Source organism: Leguminivora glycinivorella, chromosome 5 (genome assembly GCF_023078275.1).
Source record: "Leguminivora glycinivorella isolate SPB_JAAS2020 chromosome 5, LegGlyc_1.1, whole genome shotgun sequence".
NCBI classification, from domain to species: Eukaryota; Metazoa; Arthropoda; class Insecta; order Lepidoptera; family Tortricidae; genus Leguminivora; species Leguminivora glycinivorella.
This window is the reverse complement of record NC_062975.1, coordinates 15,694,581-15,706,669: the sequence shown is the minus strand read 5'-3', so window position 1 is coordinate 15,706,669 and position 12,089 is coordinate 15,694,581. Positions and strand designations below refer to the sequence as shown.

At 41.3% G+C, this 12,089-nt stretch overlaps 1 protein-coding gene across 4 annotated transcripts in view; it reads left to right on the top strand.

The window, feature by feature from the left end:
* Positions 1-12,089, top strand: part of LOC125226103 (rho GTPase-activating protein 39) — a 28,654-nt gene that overhangs the window by 2,763 nt on the left and 13,802 nt on the right. For 2 of the 4 annotated variants that reach the window (XM_048129966.1, XM_048129962.1), the window contains exons 5-17: positions 532-674; positions 1,379-1,493; positions 3,266-3,371; positions 4,915-5,024; positions 5,457-5,552; positions 5,786-5,919; positions 6,030-6,179; positions 6,513-6,646; positions 6,961-7,077; positions 7,308-7,460; positions 8,247-8,497; positions 9,650-9,775; positions 10,872-11,077. In XM_048129966.1, the coding sequence (XP_047985923.1) occupies positions 532-674; positions 1,379-1,493; positions 3,266-3,371; positions 4,915-5,024; positions 5,457-5,552; positions 5,786-5,919; positions 6,030-6,179; positions 6,513-6,646; positions 6,961-7,077; positions 7,308-7,460; positions 8,247-8,497; positions 9,650-9,775; positions 10,872-11,077 (1,841 nt within the window). The remainder of the gene's footprint in view (positions 1-531; positions 675-1,378; positions 1,494-3,265; positions 3,372-4,914; positions 5,025-5,456; positions 5,553-5,785; positions 5,920-6,029; positions 6,180-6,512; positions 6,647-6,960; positions 7,078-7,307; positions 7,461-8,246; positions 8,498-9,649; positions 9,776-10,871; positions 11,078-12,089) is intronic. The other 2 variants (XM_048129964.1, XM_048129963.1) reach the window with 2 other exon arrangements.

Sequence of the window (12,089 nt, the reverse complement as noted above, 5' to 3'; positions counted from 1 at the left end):
GAATGCAATGAGGCGGTGTCTTAATATTTCACAAAACAAGTTTTAGAAGTTTTCTAAACTTATCTTGTACTGTTTTACTGTCTAATTTGGATATTATTGTTAGTTAATATAATAATGAGAGCTAGTCAAACAAATAATTTATGGATTATTGTTATATATTTCACTGATGCTGTTTGATTGTGAAACACAACAACAACAATACTAACAAGAGATTATAATTTCTGGATCCAATTTTGAAATTTCAGCCCTTTCAAAAGGTTGAACATCTCTAATGTCACATAAAATGTCAGCTCTCAGCACATTCTTCTTATTACTGTTTGTTCTAATACAGTGGTGGGCATACTATATTAATTGCAGGCCAAAATTTGAAGAAATTTTAGAGGTGGGCCAAATTTACACCAAAACTCCATTTTTACTACAGTGCTGGCAATATCACACACACTATTTGGAAGGACCGGTGGCGGGCCGGATAAAATCCTTTCGCGGGCATTACTTTGCCCACCACTGTTCTAATAATATCTTATATTCCAGGCTCCATCATCAATAGACCCAGTCAGCAGCAATGGCAACACCACGGCAGCGAGCGCCAGTAAACTGTCACCCAGCAACACCAAGAATGTGTCCTTGCCACAGACCAGCCCCGTGCGGACCAGGCGCTCACATTACCACCATAGGTGAGGGAGTAATCCAAATTAACACTTTCACTACCAAGGCGGGTTCTTGTGAACTCGTGAACCTGGTCGGCACCGCTGGGCGGGTTGTTGCCATACAAGCGGGCGGTTATAAATTACGACCGGTTTCTGACGTACTGTGCCATTTTTCGTCTGGTAGTGAATGTGTTAACTGTCAACAGAACTAGTTATAATTTCATAGATTTCAGTGGTCCACAAAATTTTAAAACCTTGCAAAAGATAAATGCAGTTTTGATTTCTAAAAATAAAGATTAAACTAAGGGAGATTTTTTTATAGACTTCTGGGCGACTAGATTATAAATACGATAACTGTTAGCTCGAATAGGTCGATGCTCGCGTGCGGCGACTCGTGGGGTATCTGACCCTTTAGCACAACTTGCGCTCTCGCGTGCGAGTTCATACACGAAGCGCGACTTCAAGTATGGACTCGCGCGAGATCGCAAGTTGTGCTAAAGGGTCTGGTGCGGCGTCCAATTCTATGGTTCACTTAAGTGTAATTCATAAAGAAAAATCTAATTCCTTGGGCGCTTGACGCCACGTTTCACCAAATATAAAACACGGACACAGTTATTTTCTGAGTTACATTGATTGATTTGTAGATTATGATCTCTGCAACGGGACGTATACCCTGAATTCTGTAGCATTCTCCGTTGAGCTTGATTTTGATTATATTGACATTTGTTCAGAAATAGCGGCGAGAGGCGAGGCAGGCTGAGCGAAGATGGAGCGAGCCAACTGTGCCGTCACACCGACTCTGGTCGTTCTTCTGATAGCAGCGTCAGCAGTCAACGCCGCAAGCAGGTAACTCACCATAGTATTATTGAAAGAATGAAGCTGAAGAATGAGCTTACTGTAAAAGGACGAAACGAAGAGCCAGCTGATTATACTGGGAACTGTCGAGTGCAAGACACGACATCCACGCGAATATTTTCAAAACGAAGTGTCGCAGCAGCACCAGCAGTCAACGCGGCAAGCCGCTGCACCAACCATAGTATGTAACCAAAGACATATATAACTCCGTATAGACAGACAAAGTCTAAGAAAAAAACGTACCTCAGTACCATACAGAAAAAGGTACGGCGGCCTAGGTGGCATTACACCTTTGGGGTACGCTCAGCTAGATGGCGCTAATATTAATATTTGACATTTTAACACATGTCAAGCTAATAATATGGGCCAAATTGTCAAAACTGAGGTTCCAAAGTTTTAAGCCTGTGTCAAGAGATGGCAGTCTATGCACTGTGATTACACTACTTCGATACTGCAGAAGACCTTATAAAAGCTACCCCTCGAGGGTTGGAGGTGGCAAGATATTGGCAAAATATTTTTTAGTTTATAACTTATGATTCCTTCACACGATAAGAAGAAGAACTCTGTAATACTCGATCCTCTTTGGTATTATTACACGGTTCGGGAATCGCAGCGAGAGCTGAGCGAGTAAGTTGTGACGGTCGCTCCTCTGCAAACAACGCCGCAAGCTGGTCATTCACTGGCGTACAGAGTACCCATCTTATAAGCACTGAGACCAGTTTAGTGTTTTTTATCAACTGTATGGAGTCATGTCATGTAATTTCGGGCAGCGTTAGTCTTGGTGGCCGTCGTACTGTACGGATGTACAAATTTCGAAGACAAGTGCCGTAAGTGAACACGAATGAGCTACCTAAATTAAATTTAGATTTACAAATTTTGTAGTTTGTTACTGGAAGGGAGACAAAAACTCATTTTCGTTCTTCTATAAACAAACATAGTTTCCAATATCCCTTCTGATTATCAACATCGTAGAAAGTATTTTGAACTAAGTACATACTAAATTAACCAATTCCTTATGAGGTAATTTATTTGATTTCACCGCAAATTTTTGGCCGTGCCTATACATACATTCCTATTGCGGATTGAAACGGGTTAGAATTTGCATACGATTAGCATATGACCTAGTTGTTCCACTGACCCGCACAACGCGTGACGTAAGTGTATCTAAATACACTATCGTCCTAAAACATTTACTAAGTGCATATACATATATGTTATAGTAATTTGATTTGGTTATTTAACTTAAAGCATTTTGAATGAAAGCAATGGTTAACAAAAAATAATTTTCTGGTGAAAATATATACACTAGCTCACGGCACATACATTTCGCTAGCAGAAAAAGGCGTGAACTTAAATTTTTCATTAGCAGCGAAAGTCTCAACTGTTTAGAAGACGCATCTATCCATGAAACTTCATTAAATAGTTGTTTTATACTCTGTCAAACAAGTCTGTCAGTAAATAAGAACTAGGAAAACTATAGGTATACTTTTCTCTAGCACCCTAAAGAAAAGGATGCATATAGTTTTCTTCGTTCTTATTTACTGACAGACTTGTTTGACAGAGTTTAATTATAAATGCTTGGAGCATTTGTACTTTGCGGAATGCTGCCTTAATGGTTGACTGATTATTTATATTTGTTTTGTTTCCAACTAAGAAGCCCTACACCGTTGGTCACCATAAGGGTCTATTGACAAGTTATTCATTCAAGGAAAACTCATTCTCATGGTATGGTTCATAGTGCGAACATTGACGGGTTGTATTAGCAGGAGCTGGCGGCGGCGGCATGCGCGCCGGTATGCACGCCGCAGCTGCGGAAACGCAGCGGGCCCGCACCGCCGCTAGAAGCTGACAAATGGTCGCCGCATGCAGGTACAATTTATCAACTAATTTATAAATTAAATGTATTTTTCACCACACCAACTGGTAAAGATCAATATTGCTATTCGAAAACGGATAGTAAATTGCATTTTATCCACAAGAGTGCAAAATAATTTCATACAAATTTTAACTTGATGCCTTGAGCTGGCTGGTAGAATTTACCTATAAATAATTATTTTGAATCATAAATATTAAATAGATTGCTGGATTTTATTTAGTTTGATGTTTTATAGTCAGTATTTTGTTCGTGTTGGTGTGGTGAAAAATATTGTGTTTCACTCGGTGGCAAAGTTTGTTTAACCTACGTGCCTTGAAACCCTCGCAACGCTCAAGATTCCACTTTTTGAACCACTCGCTACGCTCGCGGTTCAATATTGGAATCTTTCGCTTGCTCGGGTATCAATATTGGCACGTGCGGTTAAACAACAACTTTGCCCCCTTGTAAAACAAATAACTATTAAATTAAACGGGTCACTCACCCATGAAGTCGAAAAAAGCTTTACATGTTTCGGTCAATTCTCGAGGAACCTTTTCCAAAGATCAATGGCATCTCATGTGCACGTCCAACAAAAACACAATAAAAATAATGTTTATAATATAACTTAATTAATCCAAACCAAAGCTGTAATAATATTAAAGACAGCCAAAGTCTCCTAGTAATTTTTAACCGACTTCAAAAAAGGAGGAGGTTCTCAATTCGACTGAATGTTTTTTTTTTTTTTTTTTTTTTTTTTTTTTTTTTTTTTTTTTGTATGTATGTTCCTCGATATCTCCGAGAATTGTGGACCGATTTTCAAAATTTTTTTTTTGATCGAACGGGTATAACCCCGAGATGGTCCCATTGGCACCAAGTCAGGGTCTGATGATGGGATCCTGGAGAAATCGAGGGAACTCTTCAAATGTTATAGGCACATGTAATGTTTTTAGTGTATTTTTCAAAGGTAAACCAGTATTTACGCCTGATGGTAATAATTTTATGTGGCTGAGCTGATGATGGAAGGTCAACTCCTCAATGGTTAGGAGTTAAAGGATAATTCTTTCACTAGTGTACATATATTCGGACTGATACATATAATATCAATAGGAATCACTAAAAATCAACAAATAAATTAACTTTTTAACAAAAAATAAAACCGCCTTCAAAAAAAGCGCGTTACAAAACACGGAGAAACTAAAAAGCAAAAAATAATAAACCTTTGAATTCAGATTTCTTATCGTATTGCAATAATCTAAACATCCAAATTATAAACAAATCAATTATTTTTGGAGTCGGTGCCAGCCTGCGTATGGTTGGGTGGGGCAAACAGGCAATAAGCAAGGCGACGAACAGGTCTGGTACCGACTACAAAAATAATGGATTTGTTTATAATTTGGATGTTTAGATTATTGCAATACGATAAGAAATCTGAATTCAAAGGTTTATTATTTTTTGCTTTTTAGTTTCTCCGTGTTTTGTAACGCGCTTTTTTTGAAGGCGGTTTTATTTTTTGTTAAAAAGTTATCTATAATAAAATAAAAAAAATCGTTGTTGCAGGATTGAACAGGAGCGGCAGCTTCATCTCGCCGCGGAAGGACGCCTCGGACGATTCCATGCACGAGAAATACTTCAAATCCGTTGAGAGCACACCTTTGACTAAACGCAAGGTACCTATACCTTTTTATTTTTGCTGAGATCTAGCCGTTATTATAATTCATACGTAGGAACGCCACGACAGTAGTCTGCTAAGGGTGGCTCGGGCGAGACACTAGCGGCACTACTGTACTAAGGTTTTCTTATAGACGTTATATGTTACTACGAGTAAAAGTTGCCTATAGATTATTAAATACTTTAAAGAAAATGTTAATACGTTTCTGAAAGATTTTAAATAGATTTAAACGCCTGATGTAAATGTGTTAACCCAGTACTGATACTTGTACATTGCTGGACAAATGTTCCGCGATATGTGTCGGCGGCGTTCTAATTCTGTATATTTCTGTTTTAGGATAGCTCAGTTTAGCTCTTTATTATTTATTGCTCGTAGCTAATCTTTTTTTTACAATGTGTACGTTTCTTTACGGTGTCATAATGATTATCAGTTGAAGCAGCAATCGACTGGATCGTCCTGCGAGTCGGCCTCCCCGCAAAGCCCGAGTAGCCCTCTGCAGAAACCGCAGCCACAGCCATTTTTACAGGTATTTAGTTATTAATGACACATTTAACGTTTACCAAAATTTAGACATTCTAGAGCAAAAGTATTGAAACAACTACATTTTCATTCAGAACCATGAATTACACGCATTAGTAACGTATGTGTGACCAGAGCAAATGCTCACTTTTGTGGGCCATGATTTTGTCAATGGACGTGAACCACACGATACTTCTTTATAACGATAAATGAACTAACATTTGTCATTGTCGTGTATAGACGTCAGCGGCGCGCCCTTCGCTGGTCTCATCGATCTCATTGGCCACGGACGCGGCGGGCGGCTCCCGAGTTATGCACAGCTTGGAGCGGCCGCACCAACTGTCGAGGCACGCTCGTGAACGTTACTCTGACAGGTAAGACAACATACGTGTCGTGTATCGTCGTCAGTGGCGCACTCTGCACTGTAATTATAATTGCACGGTAGTTTATCATAAAATAATGTTTATGCTGGATTCCTTTGCAGACACCTGGACAAGGATCGGCTGGTGGAGTTAGAGCGAGCGGAACGTTTCGACAAGCAGGCAGCGTATAGTGTGGACAAACCCTTCCGGCAGACGAGTTTAGATCTGCGGCATCATGCACCCAATTGGCATCCACCCAGGGAGTTCACTAGGTAATTTACGCCCTTCTAATGCATGTCGTAATAAGTCATCAATTTAAATTTTAAGGTTAATAGATGCCAATATAATAACTCTCATATATGGTTTCGTATGAATTAGAGCGTTATGCCGTCTACGCAATCGTCACAGTCATCAAAAGGCGACACTGTGTCGTGTCGCGACCAAGTGAGATAGTGCGTTTTTAAGCGTCTTATAGTTGACTTATTGTGCCTTTATATGATGGTAATCATGGGAATAAACTAACTAAATGTGAAAGGGTATGCCTTTATATATTATCTGACAAGCGGACGGAAACTAGCGCAGTAACCATGTGTTTATTTATCCAGAAGGCAGCAAGCAGAACCGGAACGTTACACATCGAGCAAAAGTTCGCTTTCGTCGGGCAGCAGCAAGAGGCAAGAGCCACACCACAACTTCATGAGGCTTTGCTCGGCGAACGAGCAAGACAACATGGCTGCTGGTAAGTCCATTTTTAGGGTTGACAGGTCACAAAAGATTAGGTACTAAAAGTTGAGAAAGAGTTGTGTCAAATATCTTTGAAATGGTGGCTTGTTCTTGTGGCTTGGCTTTTAAATAGGGAAGGTCTCCTAAGATCGTTTTTGTGTAATAGCACTGACACTGTATTCAGAGGTCGAGATTTTATTTTATTTGATAACATTAAACATAGTCAGTGAAAAGATTAGTTACTGATCTATAAGAGATTACTGTGTATCCTTAATTCCCAGTAAGCCAGTCGATTTTACACTAGCGTTTGACAAAATGGTATCTTTTCAGTGAATTACAAAATGAAATGCATCAATCTGGACCCGCCGCTAACAGAGCCCAACGTGCAGAAACACAACCAAAGGCTAGAGAGGTCCACGGCGCCGAGAGATCGTGCTAAATCGAGACGTAAGCCATATTTTCGTGCCATGAATTTCTTCATATGTGTTCGTTCTAAGGAAGTTATGAGTGTGCTTCGTGCAGATGTTGTTTATAACATAATGTATCGTTCGTTTTTGTCATGCTACTTCAGTAAACGTCAATGTTCATGTGCGCTTCCATGAAAATTCGATGTAATTACCGCATACATCGACTGTTTTCATATTTTTTTGATCAAAATAAATCTTTATCATGTCCAGGTCACAAGAGGCCCGAAGAAGTGGAAGAATCTCCTCTAGACGCCGACGAAGAAGATGACGAAGGTTCTCCGCTGTACTGCAACTGGGACCTCCGCGGCATGCAGCACTTGCTGCCGCTGCAGGACTATATCATACAGCAGGCCAAGCTGTCCAGTGAGTTTTCTAACATGATTTGATTTCTGAAGTCCACCAAAGGATTCATACAGAAGTTACTAATATAGTCGTCGACGGGTATTGTTGAGCCACTATCCAATATTTGACAAAAGTGCTCATCCTTTGAAAGATAGTATACGCAGAGAATTTGGGAAGGGTACCGCTCTGGCCGCGTGTCTAGTGGGCATGCTATTGATACTGGCAAGGCACTGCTTCGAGTTCCGCTTCCACAGCCGGTGTACATAGTCACTCTATTGTACGACATATATTTCAGTAGGTATCAGTGGCGGCTGGTGAAAATTTCTGCTAGGCAACACTGAGCATAAAGAAACCTAATTTTACATTACTTACTAGTAATCAATTTTAGGCAAGCCTGTGGGAATCGGCTTGTATGGATCAGCCGCTGCTGGTAAGTATGTAGCTCCGTGATATGTAGTTTGTTTGATGAATGTAGCCTTAATAATACGGTACTGCGAACAAGGGCGCGCGTCTTCGTGACACGATCTTACATAAATAAATAAATATTATAGGACAATCTTACACAGATTGACTGAGTCCATCGGTAAGCTCAAGAAGGCTTGTGTTATGGGTACTCAGGCAACGATATATATAATATACAAATACTTATATACATAGAAAACATCCATGACTTAGGAACAAATATTGGTGCTCATCACACAAATAAATCCCCTTACCGGGATTCGAACCCGGGACCGCGGCGTAGCGGCAGGGTCACTACCGACTAGGCCAAACCGGTCGTCATACAATTACATAACATTGTTACAGGAGGCGGTCGCTACGCTGACGGCTCGGGTTCCGACAACGAGTCGAACTCATCCCGCTCGCGCTCCGGGTCCCGCGGCTCGCGCTCGCTGTCCGGCCACGAGCCCGACAACGAGTCCAGCGACGGCGGCGCGCGCACGCCCGACGACGACGACGGCTCCGGCGTCTACCTCTCCCACCAGCACGCCGAGTACATGAACCACGGCGTGGCCTACTACAACACCTTCCACGAGCCCGACAAGGAGTACCACCGGGTCAGTACTGCACACACACAGCGCCGGCTCGCGTCTACCTCTCCCACCAGCACGCCGAGTACATGAACCACGGCGTGGCCTACTACAACACCTTCCACGAGCCCGACAAGGAGTACCACCGGGTCAGTACTGCACACACACAGCGCCGGCTCGCGTCTACCTCTCCCACCAGCACGCCGAGTACATGAACCACGGCGTGGCCTACTACAACACCTTCCACGAGCCCGACAAGGAGTACCACCGGGTCAGTACTGCACACACACAGCGCCGGCTCGCGTCTACCTCTCCCACCAGCACGCCGAGTACATGAACCACGGCGTGGCCTACTACAACACCTTCCACGAGCCCGACAAGGAGTACCACCGGGTCAGTACTGCACACACACAGCGCCGGCTCGCGTCTACCTCTCCCACCAGCACGCCGAGTACATGAACCACGGCGTGGCCTACTACAACACCTTCCACGAGCCCGACAAGGAGTACCACCGGGTCAGTACTGCACACACACAGCGCCGGCTCGCGTCTACCTCTCCCACCAGCACGCCGAGTACATGAACCACGGCGTGGCCTACTACAACACCTTCCACGAGCCCGACAAGGAGTACCACCGGGTCAGTACTGCACACACACAGCGCCGGCTCGCGTCTACCTCTCCCACCAGCACGACCTTTGTTTACAACGAGCACGGCAGCGTATTCGACGACTCTTCGTCGGGCCAAGCAGGACGCTTTTATGTTTGGAGCGACGGACCTAAACCGCTCACTAAAAAATGGACGGGTACAAAATGTAACTGAAATGTATTTATGATTTTAAGTCTCGCAGGCAAGAATTGTTTGAGGACAATGTCTTTGTTGACATCATTGTAATTACTAAAATTTAAGTTCATTGCGTACGCTTACGTTTATATTATGTGTTTAGGATACAAATTCGAATCCTACCGGCTGCGCCACGCAAATACATATTTTACATAAATAACCCGCGTAAGCTGTTCTTCTGAGACTGAGTCTTTATTTTATATTATCCCGTCACAAATCTTTCTTGCGTTATCCCGAAATATTGCTACGGCTCATTGGAGCCTGGGGCCTTAGCAAACTAGGTCTGATTATCCAGACATATAAAAATGCATATATCAATAATGTGTGTGTGATTGCAGCCTGTCGCGGGCGCGGAGGCGTTGTACAGTCCCGTGCGTGCGCATGCGCCGCGGCCGCCGGAGCAGGACATCGAGATCTTCGCCAAGGACCACCTCAACTTCAACAAGGGCATCTTTAGGAAGAAGGTAAGCGTATTTCAACAAAAATGGACAGCAATGTCGACTTTATCGGTTAAAAACTGTAACGCCTGTTTTGTTAGTAGCTTTTCCTCAATCCCGTATAATAATACGCTATTTCTATTTTCTGTGCGAGCAAAGAGGATCGAGTATCATAGAGAGTTACTGTCGAAGTAAAATGTGTATTCACAGTGCATAGACTGCCATCTCTTGACACAGGCTTAAAATTTTTGAATCTCAGTTTTGACAATTTGGCCCATATTCTTAGCTTGATATGTTTTAAAATGTCAAATATTAATATTAGCGCCATCTAGCTGGGCGTACCCCAAAGGCGTAAATGCCATTTAGGCCACCGTACCTTTTTCTGTATGGTAATGAGGTACGTTTTTTTCTTAGACTTTATCTGTCTATACGGAGTTATATATGTCTTTGGTGCGAGTAATGTTTGCTCAGCTCCACTAAAGGCAGTTGCTGCTCTTCAGCTTCGCAGAACAGAAAAATTATTTCGGTTTCGAATTACTAATAAGGAACCTCTTTTCCAATGCTTGAAGACTGTTTGGTTTAGAATTTACTCATTTAGTTCAATATGTATAGTCTAGTAAACACTTCTTATTCAGTAAGAACCCCGAAAACACTACTCATCACCTTTTTTAGTCCCAGTAGTACTATCGTAAAATATACAACATCATTCTTTCTATCTTATATGCATAAAAATTTCTATTTTATGTGCATAAAAATTTATAATCACCTTCCGAATTCTATAAAAAGCTTAAAAAACCTCAAGTCCTTTAAAAATAAGTTAAAAATATTCCTAATTAATAAATGTTACTACAGTATTAAAGATTACTTTAACGAGACATATGATTAAGTAATGTATCAGAGTTCCTACTATTGTTAAGATATAAATATATTGTTTAAGTTAGATGTAAGTATTAGATTTGCTGTGTCCTTACAGGACGTCACACAAAACTAACCACACTATATGTAACACCTTTATATCTGGTTTGTGACATGCAATAAACGATTCTATTCTATTCTATTGTATCTTTGTTTGAAATTAGAGAATCTTGGGTCAAACTATATTAAACAAATGGTTTACTTTCAGGCGTCAGTACGCGATATGTTATCATGGACGTCGTCAGGCATCAGCGCACCTATGGTGGGCGCGGACTGGGACAAGGCACACAAGAAGGCAGCTACCGACCTGTTCAGACTAGTCCAGATATACATGGGCGATCGCAAGGCCAGGCCGGGCATGACGCTCAACTCCGTCGCTCAGGACTTGCTGCACGCCACCTTCGCTAATGAGAAGTAAGTGACTTTCAAACAAGTTTAGAGCATATAAGAAGACCTGTTGAGACTAGTTCAGATATACATATTACATGGGCGACCGCAGCACGGTTAGCACATGATTGCCTCGAGAGTATGTCGCCGCGAGATAGACTACCCGTCCTTATGTCATTAATACAGTTAGAAGAAGACGTGTCATCTATCTCGCGGCGACATACTCCCGCGGCAGTCATGTGAGGCCTACTGGGCTAGGCCGGGCATGACGCAACTCCGTCGCGCAGGATTTGCTGCACGCCAACTTCGCTAATGAGAAGTGAGTGTTAGACATTTAAACAACTCAACAGTTTAAAATTATGAACTTTCTAACGTATATAAAAATGAAGGATGGATGTAAAGGTCCGTCGTGGCCTTCTTTATGAGGTTTATGTAAAAGGAAGATGTCTGAAGGGGATCGAGTAATATCTCGTTTTGTGCTTTTTATATCAATACAGTATTCGGGGCCACTTGTTTAGCGTATAATTTATGATCCTCCTAGATTCTCCTTCTCCTATCTTATGCGGGTATAGGTAGTTTCAACTCAGTTGAGGCCACGCACACTATAACACTGTCATGTAAAGACAACGAGATTTTGAAATTAGCGTTCTTACCGTGTACCGACTGCAGATTCAACAGTGAATTGCAAGAAAGACCAAAAAGTTTCTATTATTTTTTTAAGAATTACGTCTATAGAATAATTTTCAAACAAAGCAGAAAATAAAATATCTCGTATGTGATTAATTAATTGTCAGATTATGATTGTAATATTAATCGTAGAAATCAAAGATATTTTATTAGATTGCCTTATTTTATCATCGTAGCTGTTAAAATGGTGTTTACCTATTTTTTCATTACTTATTAGCAGACATATTCATATTCATATTCATATTCATTTATTAATAATATCATTCATATTACATGTCATTCATTATTCAGTAGTATTATAATTTATAATTATTATTATGCTTATAGTTATCACATATTTAGTATACTATGT